Source organism: Malus sylvestris, chromosome 10, assembly GCF_916048215.2.
Source record: "Malus sylvestris chromosome 10, drMalSylv7.2, whole genome shotgun sequence".
NCBI lineage: Eukaryota > Viridiplantae > Streptophyta > Magnoliopsida > Rosales > Rosaceae > Malus > Malus sylvestris.
Genome location: NC_062269.1, coordinates 42,006,889 through 42,029,708, shown reverse-complemented (window position 1 = coordinate 42,029,708; position 22,820 = coordinate 42,006,889). Strand labels below are relative to the sequence as shown.

Below are 22,820 nucleotides of genomic sequence, written 5' to 3'. Positions count from 1 at the left end.
GATCCTTCTTTTTTCTCGCCATAAATTTACGTTGCGAGCATCTTAAGCTATGAGAGGATGCGAAAAAATCATAGGACAATTTATAAGGTCATTATCCATAGCAAGAAACTAAAGATACAAAACAAAATACCAGCCATTCAGTTTGGCAGTTGAACCTTCATCCACAGAACTTCATACAAAATGAGAAGGCAACATCCAACTTCCATATCATATTCATACGAGATATATACTCAAAATACCATGCAACGCATACATGGCAGGATTTGCCAGTCCGTCACAAAAGAACGACCGATGCACCTAGGATAACCGCAATCTTTTATGTCAACAGAATGACATCATTGGCTACAGATTGTCAAAAGCAAGCCATAATGGTCACTAGGCAAAACAGGGAGCTCCAGCTTCCTAATCTCCGTCTTCACTTTCTTTTCCTTGATATAAGATACACCCGGTATTGCATCCATCCCAATCATTTCAATTTTACTCACCCTGAAATCATGTAGACTACACAAAAATCGATCTAGTCGCTTCTGCAGTTTCCGATTGCCAGTCAACATCTTGTTGGACTTGGTATCATATGTCCATCCATCTTCCCCAGGTTTTAACTCTTCCCAAGCATCAACCCATCTGTCAGTTAAAGGAAATTTACCATCCAACTTGTCATCCCAGTTCATGTCACCGCAGAAAATCACATTTTGGTTCTTCTTTAGAAAGTTGACAGCCTCCTTTGCCTGTTCCACACGTTCTTTACTGAACATCTGATCCCATGTTGGAGGGCCGGGGCAAGGGCTTTCGAGATGGCTAGTGGCAACAACCAAATGTTTGTCCTTCTCGACTTCAACTTCAGCAACACAAAGTTCTCTCCCCATCACGCTGTTCCCAAAGGGTTTACAGCTGAAGGACTTCACTCGCAATTTGCTTAACTACACAGTAATTCATCTGTCAGATGGTATCATGTTTACTAAAAGATTTATAGATGCATTCAACTCATGAAATCAGCAAAACACACTCGAAAAACTCACAGGACAATAATAAGACAAGAAGATACTCATAGAACAGCATATAAAAATTCTTTAGCATTTGAAACAACATACAATAGAAAATAGAGATCAAACTTTCACCTGCATGCAAAAGTATGGACTTGAATCTGCCGTCTCACTTGAAACTGAGCATTGATACATTCTCCACCAGCTAGATTTTCGAAAGATGTCATATATGTTCGGGGTAACCTCCTGCATGAAAAAAGCATCCATCAGATAGAAGTTGAAAGAAGGCTGAATCAAATGATCATTCAATTTAAAAGGGTGAGGGGACCTGAAGGCAAATGACATCTGGACAATGCTGTTGGATAAGGTCACCAAGAGCTTTCATCCTGTTGTGCATTTCTAGGTCTTCTCGGAACCAAACATTGTAACTCATAATCTTCAACGTATTCAAACCCGCAGCAGAAGACCCAGAACTAGTGCCCTCTGAAAACATTGAACTTATTCATAGTGAGAAACTGCAAGTGGATCACAGAGTACATACCAGGAATAATATAGAAATTACAATAAACAAATAACTTAACTACAGAATCTTCTAAGTCAAGACTCAAGAGAGGCATAAAAAGTAGAACAATAAGAGCATCTCCAATATTTAGCTATTTTGTCTTAAATACCATAGAATGGGTTCGCTGCTAAGAGACTAGCTAAACCTAAATCCAGTATATTTTGAAGTTTTCCGCTACCTTGTGTTCTTATTCCCTCCCACCAAAGGGTCCGTCTTCGTCTTGGTGCTTAAAGCAAAAAACCATTTCTTACATAAAATCAATTGCTCTGTACTGTACTGCCAATGGCTTTTGTGCTGCTTCTGGAATCATGCTTTTGAGCTAAGGATTTTGCCTAAGTTGGTGGCTTTGGCAAGAGATATATATACAAATAGTTGTGCAACACATTTAGAAATGATAATTCTCAAGTTTCATTGACATTTTGTTCTAAAAAAAAAAAAAAAGCAAATGGTCAGCATGGCAATAGAATAAGTCTACCCAATTTAGATATCACAAAAGCAATCAATTAGAATGAAAAGTTTACATCTTTATCATTTAAACCAAATCAAACCCAATAAAAACCAAGAACTTTCGCCCCTTTGCACCCAAGTTTGAATCCTCCTCCCCACAAATTAGAATAGTTTAGATTATCGCTTGTCAAATAAAAAAATAAAACCAAAAGCTAAGATTGAAGACTGAATACAAACCTTTTACAGTTACCCGCTTATCGGAAGCCTTGAGCCCTGGAGTCACATTGGAATTGGAAGAACCCGATACAGTAATTCCTTTACCGGACGCCTTGGAAACCGATACAGTCATCCAATTATGAGAAGCCTTGACCTCTCGAACCGCATTGGAACTGGAAGAACCCTGTTTAACCTCAATTGGGTCGTCTTCAACCCTCTTCCTCTTGCACCGCTGCAAAGGCAAAAAAACAGTGCCCACCGAAGAATCAAGGTCCCCGCCGCCGCCGATCCCCGAATCATCATCCAAATCCTCGAAACTCGAGAGGGAGGAGATCGGAGCCCGAGTGTCGCACACTTCGCAGTTAGAGTTCTTGTAGGAGTTGAGGAAAGTGCAGGCCTTGCACGACCATTTTGCAGTGGAAGAAGACGGCGGCGATTGGGGTGGCGGCGATGATGGAGAGAGGCAGATTTTGCAGGTGGGTTTTTGAGATGGGGTCGGTGGGGGGTTGAGAAAGGTGCATTCTTTGCATGCCCAAGACATTTTTAGGGTCAGAGCAGTAGAGTTGCAGGTTACTCTAGGGTTTACTGTGCCGCGGTGGGGAAGAAGAGGATGATTACTTGGGAAAGTCAGTGACACAGAAGCTGCAAAAATCATGGAGTTTTGGAGAGCATTGTAATTGTTGGAGGCCTTGAACCCTAATTCCCAAATTTGAAAACTGGCGCTCCTTGGAATTTTGGAAAACATTGTAGCTGCTCGGATTCTAAGAGAATGTCAAGGTGGGTTATGATTTCATTTGACTAAACATAAAAGACATCTGCGGGGATAGCTCAGTTGGGAGAGCGTCAGACTGAAGATCTGAAGGTCAGGTGTTCGATCCACCTTCACCGCACTTGCCTTTTTGTTTTATTAAATTCCAACTTTTTCTTCTTTGCCCTCCCTCCCCTTTCTTTTCCATTTGTTAGATTTACATACTAATCTACACTCCTTTTTTTTATTTATTGAAAAAGCGATATTAATCTAAACGATTCTATTCTATGGAAAGTGGAAATCAAACTCGGGTTCAAGCGGGCAACCACACTGCTTTAATCAACTAGCTTAATCCACGTTTGTTCAATTATTCGTCACTCCACATTCAATTTTTAAGATGACAGTTTACTTCGTTTTACACATTCATCTAACAAAAGATCACCGGCAGTAGATTACCAAATACTGAAAAAGAAATATAAAATTTATTCCCCAAAAAATAATTTTATTTCAACCTCAGCATGGAGTCACAAAAGGAATGAATACCAAACTAGAGAAGATTCCAACAAAAAATACAGATAACATCCCGCTGATGGCGCTTATTCTGCTGCTGCCGAAGGCAACGAATCTTAATCTGTCGACTCCGCTACTCGAATTCGTCGAGTTCACCACTTGCCTCGTCGTGTTGCTCGCCTTCTTACTGCACTCAAAACAAAACACCCCTCCTTAAGAACATTGAAAAACTTGTATGCTAAATGAAAACCAATTTACTGTATGTAGCAACAACAGAAAGCTTCCTGAGTCTTACCTTCCGGGAAACATACAGCTCCCGTGACCTGCGATATTCCAATGAAAAAAGGAAAAACGAAAAGGGAACGAGGTTATTGTTCATATCTGCATTACATAACCAACAGAAAAGTATACAGATAGAGTGGAGCCCCAGTAGAGGAAGTGTATGCTAGTCTAATCTAAACTACGAAGACAGGAATTCGAATTTGGGTGCACAGAGGGCGCATTGCCAACTTGGCCACTCCCTTGTTTGCAATCGTCTATGCTGACAAGTTTGATTCCAGCGTCATCTAACCAAATCGAGTCTCATACTAATTCTAATCAAGGTCTCAAATCTCCTAATCTGCAACTAAGCTATACTATAAACTTTAGAGAGAACTCAGCCCTCAGCATCATTGAATGAAAGGGGAAAATGAGAAATCCACGCAAGCTAGAATGGTAATCGGATAATGTAGAGGGAGTGAAACTTACTTGGGTCAGTGGTGGTAATGGTGGCTACACCTTTGAAGTCACAAGACCCGGCAGCCCTCCCTTGCTTCTGGAAATAGCTATTGAATGCATACGAAGCATGGCTTTTCACATTATTCGGAGAGTAACAATCTTCCCCCGGCTGAATCTCTGAGCAATTTGCCAGCCCCGGTCCACATGCCCAATCCAATGCAGCCTGCAAACTCTTTCCATCAACCCCATCCATGGCAATGCAGTAGGTCTGGTTTGTTGTATCATTTGCCAAAAAAGACCCACTTCCCGATACATGAAGCAAATACACCGCACTCGAATTCCCATAAAACAATCCCCAATTGGCCTCAGACACCGGCGGAGACCTTACATCCTCATTGAACAATTCATAAACGTACACACTTGAAGTGGTCTCGGGGTGCAAAGGGGTTCCGCTACGATCAAGAACATGCTTAATAAGATTGGAATTGTATGTATTCGCATTGTTGATAGTAGCATAAGGCTCCTTAGAATCCGCCTTTGAAGGCCACCCGCTCTCCGAAACAAGAACCGCGACGTCAGTAACATTAAGGTTTTTCATGGAAAAATAAGCAGCATCAATCATAGCATCCAACACATTAGTATAATGTAGCAAAGTATTGGGATCCACCATCTCTTTCGACGGCTTTAAGGGCTTGAACAGCGCATTGTCGAGAGGCACCACACCTTTGTTCTGCATAAACACATAGTAAGGGTAGAAATTCATCATCAGCGGTGACCCGGTTTTCGACAAGAACTGAAGTAATGGGAAAACAATTTGGGTTAAGCTCTGGTTGAAGAACGCCTGAGACGGCGGAAACGGATCGAGAATTATCGAGGAGGCGTGAGGGGTCGAAATTTTCACATGGGTATGCAAATTTGCAGACACTAAAGCGCTGTAAAGGGACTGAATTGCTGGAAGAAGTAGAGGAGCTGAAGAGGGCACGGTGGTTAAGACCTCGTCACCGACCGCAATGCCGGTGATGAGGGTTTCGGGGTAGTAAGCGACGACGTTCCGGCCGACCCAGGAAACGGCGGTGGTGTTGGAGGAGCCGATGGCGAGGAGCTGGTTGTTTGGGACGCTGATGACGACCCGGATCTTGGTTTTAGACAGGGCTTTGAGAATGTCCGGGTCGGCATCGTAGAGGCGGATGTGGTTGATCTGCTGGAGTTGCAGAAACGAAACGAGCTCCGACGGAGACAGAAGATTCGAAACGTCGGTACCGATGTTCACTCCAACGAACGGCTTATTTTCTTGGTCCTGGTTTTGCAGCTTGGTGCTTTCGAATGTCGGCGGAGAAGATGCAGCTGAAAGTGCCGAGCAATTAAGTGTTAGAAACGGTCGAGAAAGTTGCTTGCTTCCTTGATTTTTGGAGACTGCTGGGTTTAAACTTTGTAATGAAGAAAACCCAGCAACCAAATGTTACAATTAGTGAAAAAGTTGAATGCTTTCCAGATTATTTCGAAATAACGGAGAAAACCCAGAAAGAAAACGCCACAAGTGGGGAAAAAAGTTGCTTGATTTCTTTGATTTTTGAAGTACTATTGGATTTAAACTTTGAATTGAAGAAAACCGAGCAAGAAAATGTTAAGAGTTGTTAGAGAGAGTTGCTTACCTCTGTATGCAAAGAGGATGAAGAAGAGGAGGGTTGAGAGGGAGAGGAGCTTAGTGACCGCCATTGGAGAGGAGCTTGAGCAATGCTGCTTCCTCATCCTCTGTTTCTGGTTCAGCAGCTGCAGATCCTTGCATTATCCTCCAAAAGATTTCTTCTTTTTTCTGGTGTGGTTTTATTTAATTTAATTTCTTTCTTTCTCTGGGTTTTTGGTTGTTGACCCAAATTGATCTACCGTGAATCAGTGAGTTCTTCTGAGGATTTACTGCATTGTTGCAAGGAAATTAAGTGAGTTGCTTCAAGTAATTTACCAAAATGGCCTTGTTTTTTGAAGAGGGTTGGTGCACTTTCTTTGATTCTTTTGCCTTCTAGTTGGGTTTGCTTTGCCTCCAAAAGGCAAATAGTTCTGAAGGGAAATACTTGAAAATTTAAAGCACTTTCTGGAGGTGGTGCTGTGTGATTGCCACTTGCCCGTTGCCAGTTGCGAGTTGGGAATTAAAGTAAAAAGAATATAAAACGCGGGGTTACTTCTGCACCTTTGAGATGGTGTACTTGCATCACAGCCTGGCTTCCTGCTTCTCTCTGAAGGGTGTGGTTCACTTCAGATAAGACATTTTTGGGCTCAAACTACTGTAAAAACTTAGTGCAATTGCAACGTAAATGTTGCGGTATTGTAGGTTTATTATACGCTGTTACATGTTTTAATCTACTCACATGCATCATCTGATTGGTTAGAAATATCTCGATCTGGTAATCATGATTGCATGCAAATTTTTCTCCCTACTAAAATTATACAGTGTTATGCTAATGTAGTGATATTTCATAGCAATCACGTTAACATACATTTTAACTTTTCACATAACAATGTATAATTAATTTGAAACATCGACAAATTAGCATTTCCATTGTAAGAAAGTGCTGCTTGTACCGTGGAGGAGAAACGGGCAAAATACATTGCCAGCCAAAAACGTGACGAGCATCCAGAGTTTTCTTGGGTAGCATACAATATTACAGAGTCTCTACGGCACTAAATTCTGCAGTGAGTCACGAGCACAAGTAGAAGGAAAGCGTACAGGTGAGGGTGGGTCACCAAAAACAAATGCCTTCTCTTGCTTTGCGCACCAGCAATAGTTTGATAAAACAACAATCTCAGTCCGACAGGTTTCTGCATTTTCATATAATTACATTCTTCATCAAACAGTATGCCTGCATTCCTCATTTTTCAACATGAATCTGATACCCATTCTTATATGTAACCGGAAAGATGCCCCCTCTCCTCTCGCTTTGCACGAATGTGGTAAGAGGGGACATCCGTCCGGTTACGATAAAGTTTTTCTTAATGCCTACATAAAGGTTTATGTTTTTAAGCTGCAAATGGAATGTAATTAGGTAAATGTTGTTGGACCAACAACATGTGTAATTTATAGGTTTTCTCAACTGTAACACAGAGAAAGATATGCCCTTTGAACATAATTATGAAAAATGGGTGGGCAGAGGAAAGGTGTTTTACCACTAAACTAGTTTGAGAAAGCACAAGTTGATAAATTTTACCACGAAGAATGCCGCAGTTAAAAATGTGAATGCTACAAGAAAACCAAATCAGAAATCACTCACCGGAGACCAAAATGAAAATTACAAGAGCCCTCTTGTGAGGAACTGTGAACACACTATACCTAAGGACTTGGAGACATTCTTGGAGAAACATAGATACATTTCTAAAAACACAGATTCAACGAAGAATCGATAGCATTTATCGGCGACCGCAGCTGGTTAGCCAACGAATGTTGACTTCACCGTTTAGGTATGGAGATGAATGGGGAGCTTGGACTGTGGTTCTGGAAAACCAGACCAGGACTACCTTCTGCAAACATTTCAAAATTTCGGTTGGTTACCGGAGGGCATTGACGAAAGCCAACAATGAATTAACATCCCTTTTCTCTGTTGGGTGCTTGATCGGCTGAGAAGAGTGTTTGGGGAAGAAAAGTATGGTGGGGAAGCTTCCAAGCTGCAGCTCTTTCTGGGCAAACTCCTTTTGCTCGCCATCTGCTCTGAACTTCCCTACTTTCACACCGCTCCCGGCCAACGTGTCAGCCAATTCAACGTATGATGCTTCCATTGCCTGGCAGAACTGGCACCACGGTGCATAGAGCACTACAATCCATGGTTCTTTCCGGTCCTCAAGTTTTGCCAAATTTTCTATTCCAGTTCGGCTTAAGGTGACCAGATTCTGGGAAGTGAATATATCAGTTTCCGTGGCAGCACCATTTGACTGTGCAGCCTTGCCATTCTCGCCTCCTCCTTCCTGTTTAATGTTGCCCTTGTGAAGACCGCATTCCTTAGCCTTGGCATCCTCCCACCACCATCTTCCTTCTCTCTCATGTTGCCCAGGTAGGACTGACCTTGTGCATGGCTCACAACCAATCGAGATGTACCCTTTAGAGTGCAGTGAATTCACAGGTACATTCATGGCACGCAGGAAGTTCCATATGTCATGACCCTCAACATTTGCCACTGGGTTCCACTTCACCAGGCTGCCAGCACCGCCATCCAGTCCCTCGAAAACAGGGTCAACCTGGACAACAGGAATTTCAGACCTAGTCCCTGGAGATTGATCTTTCCGTTGTCCGGTGATCCAGGCACGCAGCCCCTTGAGGGCCCTCCTCAGGGGTCTCACCTTCCTCACACGGCAGCACTCCTGGTGCCCATCCTCGTAAAAAGAGAACAGCCCTTTGGTCCTTACTAATGCCTGAACTTCAACAGCATCTGGAAACATGTATTCAATGCGGATGCCATAGTGCTTCTCGACTGTATCAAAGAATTGATATGTTTCAGGGTTCAGCCTCCCAGTATCCAAGCTGAAAACCCTGTAGGGTCTACCGGTTAAATGCGCATACTCGATCAAAGCAACATCCTCAGCTCCACTGCAAACACAGAGTCGTTGGTTAATATGGAGAATAAAATGGCTGACTATTGAATCCACACATCAGAAGGCATAAACTATACAAAGCTTCTTACAGTTAGCTCAATTCATCGAGAAACCTTAATTTTCGTTAACAACATATTAGAAACACACAAATGCATTTGAAGCCGAGTATTATTACTTTCAAACAATTTCCACCCTCAATGCATAATTCCCTCACCACCTACTTAACTAAAACATTATTTGATTGAGTAGCACATAGTGTATAACGTTACATTGGAAAAGGAAGTACAAATCGGAGAGGGAGGAGTACCTGAAAGCAATGGCGATATCGTTGCCGAATTTCTCAAGCGCCTTGTCCATAATCTCAAGAGGGGAAGCATTCTCGAGCTCTTTAGCCAATTGGGCATAGTCCTCCACCTCTACTTTCTCAACCACCTCTGCAAAAATCTCAAATTTTCAGTAAAACCCACATAAAAACCCAATAATCTCCAAAAAAATAAAACAAAATTTCGATCTTTACCAGGAGCAAAAACCGTCGCTGCAGAAGGCACAATCGACTCGCTCCGCTTCGGATGCGCATTCACCGGCTTCACCGAGCTCCGCCGCTGAGAAAACGTCACGGCATTGCTTTGAATTTGACCGTACGATCGATCAAACACCCGAATGCAACTCAATTTCGGAGCTGAAAATTCCAAAATCCGAAACCCCAACTCGTTAATTCACATCCCAAATCAACATTTCCCAGTTTCTCAGTCCAATAAAGAGAAACAAGAAAAAATTAGGAAAAAAATTGTACCTTTGGGTTCTGAGGAGGGAGTGAAGGTGCGACCAGAGATCGAAGCAGAAGAAGAAGAAGTAACAGCGAGAGCCATTTTCAAAAACGATTTTCTGAATTGAATCCGAATCCTCTGTTTTTCGCTCTGTAATTTCGAAAATTTATGATTAGCAGGTTAATCTGAGGATGTTTATATAAACAGAGCCATTAACGGGAGGCCATTCAGGTTCTTTGAACCTGGACGTTATTCCGTACCATAGCTACCCCGCCTAGGCACCTGCTTACGTGGCGGGCTACGATTCGTGGGCTCGATCAAAATTGTCATCGCATTCGTCAAGTGGTGTGGGCCCGGGCCGAGAAAGTCCCTTGTGGTGGACAAGTACATGGAGACGAGGGAGCAGCCTCTCCCTTTCTGGGTGGTCAAATTTTCCTTTTTCTCAATTTCCAAATTATTTATGACCAAAAGAAAATGGAAAGTGTTATTTGCATTTCAAAAATCTTATTTTACACTTCTCACATGTATATATTTTTTTCCTAATATAAAAAGTTTGAAGTGTAGAATGAGATTTTTGGAATGCTAATAACAATTCCCAAGAAAATCCATATTTTATATTTAATTTGAATATTACAAACAAATTACATGTTATATACGTTTTTGTTTGAACATTACGAGAAAAATATGCATTAGAGAACCTAATAATCCAAACATGTATGTAAAAATTCACAAGTAATTAATAAAATTGCATAGAAAATTGTTAATGGTAACAGCTAAACTCTAACCTTTTCATAATTATTTTATTCTAAAAAACGTTTTTCTCTCTTTGTAAAGATTTTCCCAAATTTCCAAATTTCTTTTATTGTTATTTTAATATTTTAAATTACGAAATCTCAATTCTTGCTAAAATTTGTTTTTAAATAATTAATTAAGGGTTAGTTTAAATAAAAATTATTCATTTAATTCTTGTGGATAACGATCTTGTTGCATGACGATTATACTACAATTACCTTGTACTCTTAACAAGTATTTTAAGTGATTTTAACCCTATTTGCACAAATACTAAAAATCATATCAACAACCTTCAATCTATTTGTCAAGACTTTCGAGATTACCTTATGCGCCATAAAATTGGACGAAACTGAGTCATTTTCGTTGGATTGTCTACCGTCGGTATAAGAACAATATTTATATGATTTAACTCCTTTAGCATCCGAGAGGAGTGAAAGAAGCTCTCCACCATCCGCAATATATCCCACCGACGGTCTCCCATTGATTTTGGCAAAAAGGTGAAAGAATGAATTTTGTTGACGACCCTAATCACCCTATCTGCATTTTCTCTAATTTTTTCCCAATTCCCTAAACCATCCAAGGTGGAAGGGATAAGTTTTCTTTGTGTCTAATTCATTTGCAAGTTAACGTCCATTTCCTGCTTCAATGTTGTAGTTTATCGAATCCAATCCTATATAATTTATGTTACCCAATTGAAGAGACTTACATGTACCCGACACGGCACAAAAGATGCATCGAGGCTTTCTCATGTTGTAGGACTTATTTACCCTTGGCTAAGAGTGCACAGAAATGTATGTATCACCCATTCCCTCATGTTAAGTTAAACTGATTCTTATACAATTAACAATAACACCCATACATTTCATGTGATACATTTCTAGTTATACTAGAGAGCATTCATGTTTGCGTGGCTTCATGATCACATGTTTCCGAAGACTTCATAAATAACCGTTGAACTTCACATTGCAACTTGATTCTTTTTTTACTACCGTAACTTGTCTATATAAATGAAACGAAAACTTATTTGTATATATACAATAGGCTAACACATTAATTCAGGAAGTATCTCCAAATATCCATTGGATTAAACAATTTTTTATGTTAAAATATTCAGGGGACATTTTACCAAATGAAGGAATCATGAGAAACAAACAAACTTAATTAGATAAACTCACGGTGCCAATTTAGTCACTTTCATTATTGGATTTGAAAATATAATGTGAATTGAACTTATTTTCGTGCATATGCTTTGGGAATCCATGTTATAATGTGACTCAGATTCATTTTCTTTAGTTACAATCAAAATATTAGTAGTCAACTCTATAGCATGGGTATGCCAAGAAACAAATAAGTTTTGCATGTGCTGTTATCAATATCATGCCCAACAAATAAATAAAATCATAGTGGATAACAACACTATATCTGGAACTACAGCAAAATAACTCACATTATTTCTAAAATGGAACCAAAATAGTCCACACATATTTCTGGAAGTGAACACAATAAACATTATTTCTAGAAATACAGCAAAGTAACCCACAATATTTCTAAAATTGAACCAAAATAACGAATACTATTTATGAACTACCACAAAATTACACACTATTTCTGGAATGAAAGAAAACACACAATTAACAAACCAATATTTTTTTTATGGAAAAAATAGTGCAAAAACACACTACTTCTAGAACCGGAATATAGTTTAAGATAAAAGGTGAATTCATACGACAAGACACCCTTAAGTCATGTTACAAATTTAAACCATTTCACATAGCTTGCTTTTCTTAAATAAAAAAAAGTCAATTCGCAATGATCTAGTGGTAATTTTATTTTCATAGATGTCGAGTTCGAGTCAATTTGTTCTCTCACTGTACTAAATATATCTTTTCCCAAAAAAAAGAGAGAGAAATGAAAGAAGACTACATAAGAAAAGATAAAAAACCTAGCATCTAGAAAGAAAAACCCTAAAGTCTCCAATCGTAGCACATTTGGACTTAGGGTTTCGCGACGATTATTCTTGATCTGTTCTTTCCCTTTCTCTTTGTCTCTGATAGTAGTCGCTCTCTCAATCGGAGAGCCTTTGTCTCTGATATCATTCCGATTCAAGAAACTGCATACTTACTCCCTGATTACATTTTTTCTAAATTATTTAGTTACAAATTACAATATGGTAAAACCAAATTTAAATAACTCATCTTATACATGTACTAAAACCCAAACTCGGGTATACTGTTCACGGACAGTAAAGTGGCGAAAATGCCATCCAAATTTTTTCCCATCAGCAGTATCGTTTAGCTTTTTCTACAGTACAATGACGATTCTGCCCTTGGAAACCACGCGTCTGTCATCGGTGGTTCTTCCGCTCCATTTCTACTCTGCCTTTTCTTTGGGTTCCCTTCTCTCTCTCTCTCACCATTTTCAGCTTTTCCTTATTTTGGAGCCTAGGTTTTTGCTCTCTCCCACGCCTTCATTGTTCTCGCTATCCGTCCTACGCGTCTTTGTCTCGCCGATTATTCACGGCCGTTTTCTTATCGGAAAACTAACGATCTCTGGTGAGTTTTTTGCAGTTCTTGCCGTGTCTAATTTCAAATTTTTTTTTCGTTGTTTGGGTGTGGCTTGGCGATGCGGTTTGATTTTTGGTTTCAGGAAAAGTTATCGATGGGATCTAAGGTTTTTTGGTAAGTTTTCTGCTTTTCTGATTGTATGTTGTTTGATTCTTTTTTCGTGCTTTGGGTCTGCCTTTCTGATCTGCTTTCATATTTGGTTTCAGCAAAAGAAGTTGTTTGAATTTTGGCCTTTCTGTCTGCAACCTTGCAAGCTGTTTGCGATCAAGGTATTTAACTTTTTTTGTTTTTTTGTTTTTTGGTGTTGGTTCTTTCTCCGATGATGGTTTGTTTGATTGGTCAAAAAATGAAATAAATAAATTATGAGATTTAAACTGAATTATGCTTCATTTAATTAAATATTTGGTTTTGTTGGGTTGTCATTGTTTGCCCTGTTCTAAACTTATATGTCTTGGGTTGTCAATTTTTTTTCGGTTGTCATTGTTTCCTTTTATTTTCTGCTGGAAGCACATTATATTCATGCTAATTTTGATGAAAAGGAAATGCGTGTTTAATTGAAGGATTAAATATGTATAAAGCAGGACATAGTATGCTATAACACATTTTTCCTTTTATTCTCTGTTTCTTCGTTGTCAATTTCATAGGATTTGGGTTTGGGCAGATCAATCCTGCAAACCGCTTCAATAACATGTCTTGGAACTCAATTGGCCATTATCAGCACATCCTCCATATTCTTGGTAATGCACCGGAACCAATCATCTCATGGCTTGAAAAGGATGGAAATACTAATCCAGGGCAATCACATAGCATTAACTCATCCTCTTCCTCTTGCACCGCTTCAACCCTCTTCCTCTTGCACTACAAGTAATATGCGTTCTTTGGCTGTTCATGTTTGTGTGGCTTCATGATCACAGGTTTCCGAAGACTTCATAAATAACCGTTGAACTTCACATTGCAACTTGATTCTTTTTGTACTACCGTAACTTGTCTATGGAAATGAAACGGAAACTTATTTGTATATACACAATAGGCTAACGCATTAATTCATGGAAGTATCTCCAAATATCCATTGGATTAAACAATTTTTTATGTTAAAATATTCAGTCGACATTTTACCAAATGAAGAAATCATGAGAAACAAACAAACTTAATTGGATAAACTCCCGGTGCCAATTTAGCCACTTTTATTATTGGATTTGAAAATATAATGTGAATTGAACTTATTTTCGTGCATATGCTTTGGGAATCCATGTTATAATGTGACTCAGATTCATCTTCTTTAGTTACAATCAAAATATTAGTAGTCAACTCTATAGCATGGGTGTGCCAAGAAACAAATAAGTCTTGCATGTGCTGTTATCAATATCATGCCCAACAAATAAATAAAATCATAGTGGATAACAACACTATATCGGGAACTACTGCAAAATAACCCACATTATTTCTAAAATTGAATCAAAATAGTCCACATATTTCTGGAAGTGAACACAATAAACATTATTTCTGGAAATACAGCAAAGTAACCCACAATATTTCTAAAATTGAACCAAAATAACGAATACTATTTATGAACTACCACAAAATTACACACTATTTCTGGAATGAAAGAAAACACACAATTAACAAACCATTTTTTTTTTTTTTATAGAAAAAATAGTGCAAAAACACACTACTTCTAGAACTGGAATATAGTTTAAGATAAAAGGTGAATTCATACGACAAGACACCTTTAAGTCATGTTACAAATTTAAACCATTTCATATAGCTTGCTTTTCTTAAATAAAAAAAGTCAATTTGCAATGATCTAGTGGTAATTTCTTTTTCATAGGTGTCGAGTTCGAGTCAATTTGTTCTCTCGCTACACTAAATATATCTTTTCTCAAAAAGAGAGGGAGAAATGAAAGAAGACTACATAGGAAAAAATAAAAAACCTAGCATCTAGAAAGAAAAACCCTAAAGTCTCCAATCGTAGGCTCGTAGCACATTTGAACTTGGGGTTTCGCGGCGATTATTCTTGATCTGTTCTTTCTCTTTCTCTTTGTCTCTGATGCAAGAATAAATGCAGCAGTACAAAAATAAAGTTGAAAATATAATGAATTATACGACTCCATTTCCATAAGCATCGAAAGCATATAGCACCAGACAGAGGAGAGAAAGTGAGGTAGTGTGTCAATGGCAGCTGGGGATGACTTTCCCTTGACGGGTGGAGGTGAGTTCGATTTTGTTTGTTTGATTCAATTTAGATTTAACTGGGTTTTTAGTTTGATTAATTTTGTCTTAATTTGGTTTGCATTAGACTTAAATTACAGATTATTTGGTTTCAATCTGCATCTTTTTCCTGGGTTTTGGATGAATACATCACAAATTAGGCTGCTTGGTATTCTTCTTATCCATTTTTTTCTGTTTTTGAAACTAATGAGTATTAAGTAATGTAGTTATATTCGTTCTTTTTAAAAACTATAATGTTTGTTTCACTTGAGGACTATAAAATTAATGTGAAAATGTCACATGCATAGATCTCAATTGTCTCAATTAGCAACTCTTAACAGACCAAACTCAAATATTTAGGTCTATTAAAAGACAGAATTTAGATCTTTGGATAGTGAATGTCACCCAACCATTCAAATTTAAATTTCATGACCTAAAATATTTTAATTACTGTATAATGGTTTTAACCTTAATTTTTTTTTTCAATAAGTTTTTTTTTTTTTTTGTAACTTTGAGTTAGCTATCTTAATTTAGTTTTACGTATGTTTTAACCTAGAAAAAACCAACAAAATTTTTAAAACCGAACAAATCACATCAACCAGCTAAACTTCAATATACATTAAAACTTTGTATTTTTTTTTTAAATTTATTTTCTTATTTTGACCGTTTTGGATTTAAATTTTAGCCATTAAATGTGTATCTTCAAATTTGAAAAAAAAATCTGGATCATTAGATCAAAAGGAAAACTAATAAAAAGGACTTGAAAACTTTAAATTTTAATGATAAGGACAAAATAAAGGGTAAAGTGAATAGTATCAGGATTGACTTTTTAGTATAAAAATATAATTTTTCGTTAAAGTGAACAATACCGGTGCTTTCCGTTGAAGTTCCCTAGATCAAATTCAAAAATTGCCCTAAAAAAAGAATTTTGATCTGGACCGTTGGATATGCGGAGCCCAACTTTTGGCCATCACATCAAAGTGCTGTGCGTTTTTTGAAAAAGAGGGTGGGTCCCCCATTGGGTCAAAACTCAAAACCCAAATTCTTTGGGTTTAGGTCTTGTTGTTGCGTGACAATTTTTGGGTTTGGGTCTCCTTGTCGGAGTTGGCCTAAGAAGATATTCAGTGTGGTTACTTAATTTACGAAGGCAACTTTTACAATGGAGGGAAACCGCGCGAGATCAAAGATAAAATACCAAAAGATCTTATATGTAGAATGTGTCTTACAAATAACACCAACAACCCAGGTGCTGGTGTTGGTGTTCTCCTCCACCGTCGTATGCACTTAGTTTCTAATCCTACACAAACCCTACCCCAAACCCTACCCTGTTCATCGATTATTCCATCCTACTCTCTTCATTCTCTCCAGCACCGACGATCCCGCAAATCCTACACAAACCCTACCCAAACCCTACCCCAAATCCTACCCCAAAGCCTACCCAAAGCCTACACAAACCCTACCCAAACCCTACCCCAAATCCCACACAAACCCTACCCAAACCAAATTTATTCGATTCAGACTGGGAATCGTTGCCCAAAAAAAAAAAGGAACCCAAAAAAAAAGAAAAAAAAGATTCGGATCCAGGTCCTCTACCTCCTCTACCTCCATTTGACAGTTGGTGGTGGCCAGGAGATACAGTACCTCCACCTCCATATCCACCAAACACTGTCCTCTTTAATACCGAATTTGGTTATGATAGGGCACTAAACAAAATTAAAGGTATTAATTTTTGAGGTTCTCTCTGCACCAAACCTCGTTGAATAATTTGTGGTTTTATTCTATATTTTTTCTAATTCAATCATTTTTATTATTGAAATAGATGAACGCCTTCCATCGGTTCTCTTGCAAGAAAAGTACGTCTAAGTCGTGATCCATGAATTTACTTTCATTTTTGTTGTTGCATTTGATCAGCACTATATTAATGGTCATTTTTGTTTCTTTTATTTTCCAAGTAATGAATTTACTTACTTGTTGGGCAACGGGCAATGGCCAACGGGCAGTGCAGCCTTTTATCTGAAAAATATTATGAGTGGCCCACGGGCCACGTGCTCTCCCTCCTCCTTGCCATGGAAGAAAATATCGATAATATCGACGATATATCGCAGATATTATCGAATTTTCGTTAACCCGATATTCTAAGTGGTATCCAAGGGGTTTTCGTCATAATTTCGCGATAATATCGATAATATCGCGATATTATCGCGAATTTATCGGAACTGTGGAAGTCGGAGACGAACGCCGGAGCTTCTACAGCTCCGGCCGACTGTAAAACAACCCCTAGACTCCGATCTAGGTATGAACATGAAATAGAAGATGAGAGGAACATTTTTATAACGTCTGTTTGCCGTGAAACGGCCGGAGGTGTTCGGAAAGTGCGACGACACCGACGGCCTCGCCGGAGATGGGTGTGCCTATCCCGAGTCGATTTCATCCCAAAAACCTTGCAAAAAGACGAAATATAACTTCAATTTCACATCTAAGCTTCGATCTAGAACATAAAAAGAAAAACCCGAAGCTTACCTAACCGAAGAAATAGAAGGAACTCGTCGGAGCAGGTGCGATGGTGTGCATGTGGGTTCGACGAGGAGGAAGGCGAGGGAGGAGCAGAGGAGATGGGTGCGTGCGTGCTGCGGTGCAGAGAAGAGAGATGAGGGAGATATGAGAGAGAGAACCAAGAGGGAGACAGAAGAAAAAGAAAAGAAAACAGAAAGAAGAAGAAAAGAAGAATGGAGTCACGGGGGAACAGAGAAAGAAAAGAGATGAGTGGAGGGGGGGGCTGCCACGTGGCCACTTTAGAAAGAAAGGGATCCAATGTTTTGGATCCTGATTGGGTAGTCAAAGAGGACCAATTTGATATATTAAAATGTTTAGGGGATAATTACACAAATATATCTTTATAAATAGGGGTGGGTGTTACATATTGCCCTAAAAAACTCAAAGTAATTACAACATCGTATTAGAATTGTAATTGATCCTTGTTAGATTTGGTTTAGAAATTCTATGTAATTTAGTGATTGTTTCATATTAGATTTAGATTTGAATTTTTTACTCCATTCAGATTTTAAAGGATTATAATAGATTTAAAAATTTATGAATTTTGATGAAGTTTAATAATTTTTAAAACTTTTATGTAAAATTTTAAGTGAATTCCCTCAAATTTTCAGGGAGCGATTTGAGAATGTTTAAAATATTATGTGAAATATTTCTAATTTTTTCGAGTTTCCCAACTTTTTAAAAATCTCTTCGAATCAATTTCTAAATGAATACATTTGGAATGTATGAATTTCTTAAAAATCATGATCGAATACCCCTTAAACTTTAAAGAATCACTTAAAATCCTGATTAAATGCCCTTAGATTTTTAAGGAGAATTAAAATGTTTATAAGCCCCAATTGGATGTACCGCTTAATTTAACTAATTGACACAACACAACAAAACTAGTTAAGATTACAAATTAACACAAAAGACGACTTGATGCGAGGTCATATCTAAAAAACTTGCTGCAATAAGCCCCAATTGGTGTGTTTAAACTTTTTTCATTAATTACTACATATTTTCTACACTCACAATGTTTGTCAGCTCGCTATATAATCAACTTGATAATGTTAAATCCATCATGCAATGCATTTCTTTCCAATTTTTTGTGATAAACTAATAGATAATTGACTAAATAAACATCCTGCAAAGTTTCAATAAAAATTTCCAAGTTTTTCTTACAATTTCCGTGGTTTCCATGTAATTTTTATCGATATCGATATTATCCCGATATTTCCATCGATATTTCCGTGTTTTCGGACTACCGATATTTCCGATATTACCGATATTTTCTTCCTTGCTCCTTGCTTCTGTCGAATTAGTATATATATCTCTACAGTACATAGTGCATTTCAGAGCATATTAAGTGTCAGAGCGTATGGAATCGTCGTTTCAACCGCGGCTCCTTCTCAATTTGATCCGGTCAATCCAACATTGGAGGCGCAGTTTGATGGTGAATGATGGAAGATACGAATCAGAAGAATTGGAAGCTGCCTTCTCTGGTGAATGATGGAAGATACGAATCAAAAGAATTGGAAGCTGCCTTCTCGGGCATGGTTTCAGTGGACAAGATCCTTCTCAATCTCCTGACGTGCCTGATATCAGAAGAAGTCAAGAAACGAAATGGAAGCCTGAAGGTGGGGGTCAGCGGAGATTTAAGTTCGGAGGACGATCTTGAAACCTTGTCAGCAATTATCAGTGCTCTTGAGCCAAGCTCTTCCACCGCCGCCGCTCCCCCTCTCGCGCACATGGAATCGTCGTCGTTCCAACCAAGACGCATTCTCAATTTGATCTGTTCCATCCAACAGTGCCGGCGGAGATTGATGGCGGAGAAGGATGATGGAAGATTCGAATCAAAAGAATTGAAACCTGCCTTCTCGGCCATGATTTCTGCCTTCTCGGACATGGTTGTAGTGGAAAAAGCCCTTCTCAATGTCTTGAGGCGCCTGATATCCGACGAAGTCAAAAGAGGAGGAAGTCTGAAGGTGGCGGTCAACGGATACATAAATTCGGAGGAGGATCTTGAAATGATGTCAGCTATTATCAGCGCTCTTGAGCAGCAGCAGCAGCAGGAGGGAACCTCTTCCTCCGCCGCAGCCGCCGCCGCCGCCGCTCCTCCCACTCCTGCTTCTGTCGCGCCGATTACAAACTGGATTTCACAAAGAAGGATGCTGATTCTCAACAGTGGCACGCGTGCCTTGGACAGAATATTGGAGGATGTGGTTTACAGAGCAGTTTCACGGGTCATTGAGGGTCTTTTCTTCAGATGAACGCAGCCAATTGATGGTGATCCTACGGCGAAAAGGCATTAGGCGATCCTTTTTTCTGATATTGTTTTTTGTAAAAATGCCTTTTCTGATTGTTGTTGACGAATTGAGGAAAATTGTACAAATATAAAATTTGTAATGGAAACTATTCATTTCTCCTTTCGGGCTTAAATACGTATCGACGATGAACATGAATTTGGAAAACTGTGAAGACGATGAGGAACTTGGAAGCAGGAGGGGCCATAGGAGCCATTGCCTATGCCATTTCCAATTCGAAGCAAAGTCTGTCGTATCATAACCCCATCATTCCTGGCCATGTTTCTCTCGATCTCTCGACACTCGAAGAATCAATTGAAGGGGTGGCGTGGGTGGGTAGTTGTTTACTTGTTTCTGGGGTTTGGCCGGTGGGGAACTTAAGGTTTTGAGATTTTTCAATGTTTAAAATTAGTTTTAAAAATTGAAAATAATATATTAAATTAACATGTAATTAGGGTTAGAAGGTGGGCGCATGGCAGCTAATTTTTGGTCCAAACAGTCAGTCATTGTTTTCGATACGCCGGAAACTTTAATCTAACATGCTGTATATAAATCTTCCTCGCAAGTTTTGAATCCTTGGGTTCGTATTATATCATTTCATACGAAATGTTCATCGTGCCAAGTACTTGAACGTGCAGCTTCAGAAATTACCCGAGCAATTATAACATGTGATAAAAAACCTCGCATGTATTACATGTGTTTGATTGTACATGTAAATCTTAAGTAGCAATTATGTAGGATTCCTTTCGTATCTAGGAGATTATTTGCTTGTACAACTCCTATTACTTGGGGAAGAAGTAATTCTCTCTCCTACTAATATGAACAAAGGCATTGACATAAAGTAGTTATACGATCACAATTCCTCAAGCCTTTTGTCTCTCACTCTTTGCCGCATCCTCTCTCTTCCTCTCTAAAATATAGGCTACAAAAGAAAGAAAGGTGTACACAAAATCAGGTAATAATTCAATGTTTCCCATTCCGATTAGCAAAAGGAGAAGGAAGGCTAACCCTAACCCTAACGATATATAAAAGCCCAACCCTAGCACGGTATATATTAAGCACGTACGGTACCACAAATTCACTCTTGAGTACTCTTGAACAAATCAAATCAAATCAAATCAATAATATTCTTGCTGCAAAGCCATGTTTCCGGTGGTGCCGCCGACACAGATGTGTTCCAATACGAGAAACATAAAGCCAAAAACGTTGATGGACCTGCCTATGGATATCCTCGTCGACATCCTTATGAAGCTGCAGCCGGCAATCGAATCACTCAGCCAGTTCCGGTGTGTTTCCAAGACCGCCTTAAATTTCATTGATTCCCCGTTCTTTGCTCAACTGCATACTTCACGTTTGCTTAATTCTGCTGCCTCGTGTGCTGCCACTGTCCAAGTACCCCAACTTATTCTTCTTGCTGAGTTTGATGGTCCCAACCTCAAAACCGAAATAGGCTTGCAGTTGCACCCATTCAAATACACTCCTGACGCTCGTCACGACGACACTAGTGCGATCGTATTCAAGCATGCTCTTCCTAACTGGAAAATTTCCTGCGGGGCCTTTCAGTACGATGTTAGTTTTGTTTTCTGCAACTTGATTGGCTTTAAAGCCAAATTCACAAGTTCAAGTTCATGCTACTTGTTTGATGCTCTTAGGGGTGAGGTTCTACAGCTCCCATTGCTCCCACTGGTGTTGAGGAACCCCTCTCCCTTCAACACGAGCTCATACACGTTAACGTGGTACGGCATGGGATTTGACAATATATCTTGCACCTACAAGATTGTTTGTGTTTCCACATGGAGTATACGTGAGGATCTGGAGGCCCATGTTTATACGTTAGGTGCAAGTGCAACAACCTCATCATGGCGACAAATACACTCAGTTCCTCCTCGCGTTTTAAGTTATAAAAACGTATCTGCATATGGAGACATGCATTGGTTTATTTACCCATCTCAATCACAAAAAAGAAGTCATAGTAACCATGCTGAGTCTTGTATAATTTCTTTCGACTTCAAGAAGGAGGAATTCGTCTGGACATCTCATCCAAATTTACATGGCTTCGTTAGTCTTTTATTTGACATGCATTTGCTTAACTTGAGAGGATCCTTAGCCATTGTGGATTTTTCTGATCATGGGAGTGATTATGGAGACGAAAAGTACGTTGATATATGGGTGTTAAAAGATTATTCGAAGAAAAAGAAAGAGTGGACGATGGATTACAAAATCAAGACCCCAAGGATTCTGACAATTTCGATCTCAGCTATTGGTGAATGGGAGCATGGCATATTTTTCACGTGTTACAACTTTCCTGATTGCTACTTTTTGGATCTCAGAAATAAATCAGCGTTATTGCGGAGCTTCTCAAGTTACAAAGACAATTACTGGGGTGGGAAGAGGAAAACCAGGATGATCATGTACAGTTACACTAAAAGCCTGATCTCCTTAAAAAATTATGGCAATTTGCTTGAAAGAAAAAGAATGTGCAAGTGGGCAGTTTTTGAAGCAGCAAAAACAAGTGCAACCAGATTTTTTGAAGCAGCAAAAACAAGTCCGTGGGGAATTTTTGAAGCAGCAAAAACAAATGCCCAGGCATTTTCTGAAGCAACAAGTATGTGGCACTTTGAAACTTTACGGCAGAATGATTACCAACAAAAGAAAATTATGAAATAAAAAGGTCATAAGCCCAACTGTTGACTCTCTTATATATTGTGAAAAATTTGTTTAATTTGTAGGTTGTTTGGTCATTCATATGTGTTGAACCACAAGTAAAAATGTGACTCTTGTATTCATGAAAGACTCATACTATCTATTGGCTAAGAGCAGCTCCAGCGGGAGCTCCTGCTCGAGGGACAGGCTCTGGAACAGGGCTTGATTGCCCGAGGGAGGAAGTCCAGCG

General features: G+C 39.1%; 4 protein-coding genes, 1 long non-coding RNA gene and 1 other non-coding gene across 6 annotated transcripts in view; 2 read left to right on the top strand and 4 right to left on the bottom strand.

Annotated features, from left to right (window-relative positions):
• Nucleotides 1-5: 5 nt before the first annotated feature.
• Nucleotides 6-2,992, bottom strand: LOC126586414 (uncharacterized). Its single transcript, XM_050251257.1, has 4 exons — nucleotides 2,230-2,992; nucleotides 1,312-1,466; nucleotides 1,119-1,229; nucleotides 6-920 (listed from the first exon to the last, which is right to left on the bottom strand). Exons 1-4 carry the CDS (start codon nucleotides 2,951-2,953, stop codon nucleotides 336-338), a joined length of 1,575 nt encoding a protein of 524 aa, XP_050107214.1. The 5' UTR covers nucleotides 2,954-2,992; the 3' UTR covers nucleotides 6-335.
• Nucleotides 2,993-3,025: 33 nt separating this feature from the next.
• TRNAF-GAA (transfer RNA phenylalanine (anticodon GAA)) lies at nucleotides 3,026-3,098 on the top strand. The gene has a single exon. It is a non-coding gene; the product is annotated as a tRNA-Phe (tRNA).
• A 339-nt stretch (nucleotides 3,099-3,437) lies between these two features.
• Nucleotides 3,438-6,292, bottom strand: LOC126586413 (glucan endo-1,3-beta-glucosidase 1-like). The gene is made up of 4 exons (XM_050251256.1): nucleotides 5,836-6,292; nucleotides 4,214-5,527; nucleotides 3,762-3,789; nucleotides 3,438-3,653 (listed from the first exon to the last, which is right to left on the bottom strand). The coding sequence occupies exons 1-4, from the start codon at nucleotides 5,930-5,932 to the stop codon at nucleotides 3,470-3,472; spliced, it is 1,623 nt and encodes a 540-aa protein (XP_050107213.1). The 5' UTR covers nucleotides 5,933-6,292; the 3' UTR covers nucleotides 3,438-3,469.
• A 1,061-nt stretch (nucleotides 6,293-7,353) lies between these two features.
• Nucleotides 7,354-9,680, bottom strand: LOC126586416 (5'-adenylylsulfate reductase 3, chloroplastic-like). Its single transcript, XM_050251259.1, has 4 exons — nucleotides 9,552-9,680; nucleotides 9,276-9,437; nucleotides 9,066-9,192; nucleotides 7,354-8,753 (listed from the first exon to the last, which is right to left on the bottom strand). The coding sequence occupies exons 1-4, from the start codon at nucleotides 9,625-9,627 to the stop codon at nucleotides 7,721-7,723; spliced, it is 1,398 nt and encodes a 465-aa protein (XP_050107216.1). The 5' UTR covers nucleotides 9,628-9,680; the 3' UTR covers nucleotides 7,354-7,720.
• A 16-nt stretch (nucleotides 9,681-9,696) lies between these two features.
• The window catches only part of LOC126586427 (uncharacterized), a 38,269-nt gene continuing 25,145 nt past the window's right edge, over nucleotides 9,697-22,820 (bottom strand). Inside the window, exon 3 of the mRNA XM_050251273.1 lies at nucleotides 9,697-9,942. Within this exon, the coding sequence (XP_050107230.1) occupies nucleotides 9,824-9,942 (119 nt within the window). The 3' untranslated portion in view covers nucleotides 9,697-9,823. The remainder of the gene's footprint in view (nucleotides 9,943-22,820) is intronic.
• On the top strand, nucleotides 12,680-14,041 carry LOC126586430 (uncharacterized). Its single transcript, XR_007610795.1, has 3 exons — nucleotides 12,680-12,995; nucleotides 13,088-13,150; nucleotides 13,526-14,041. It is a non-coding gene; the product is annotated as an uncharacterized LOC126586430 (long non-coding RNA).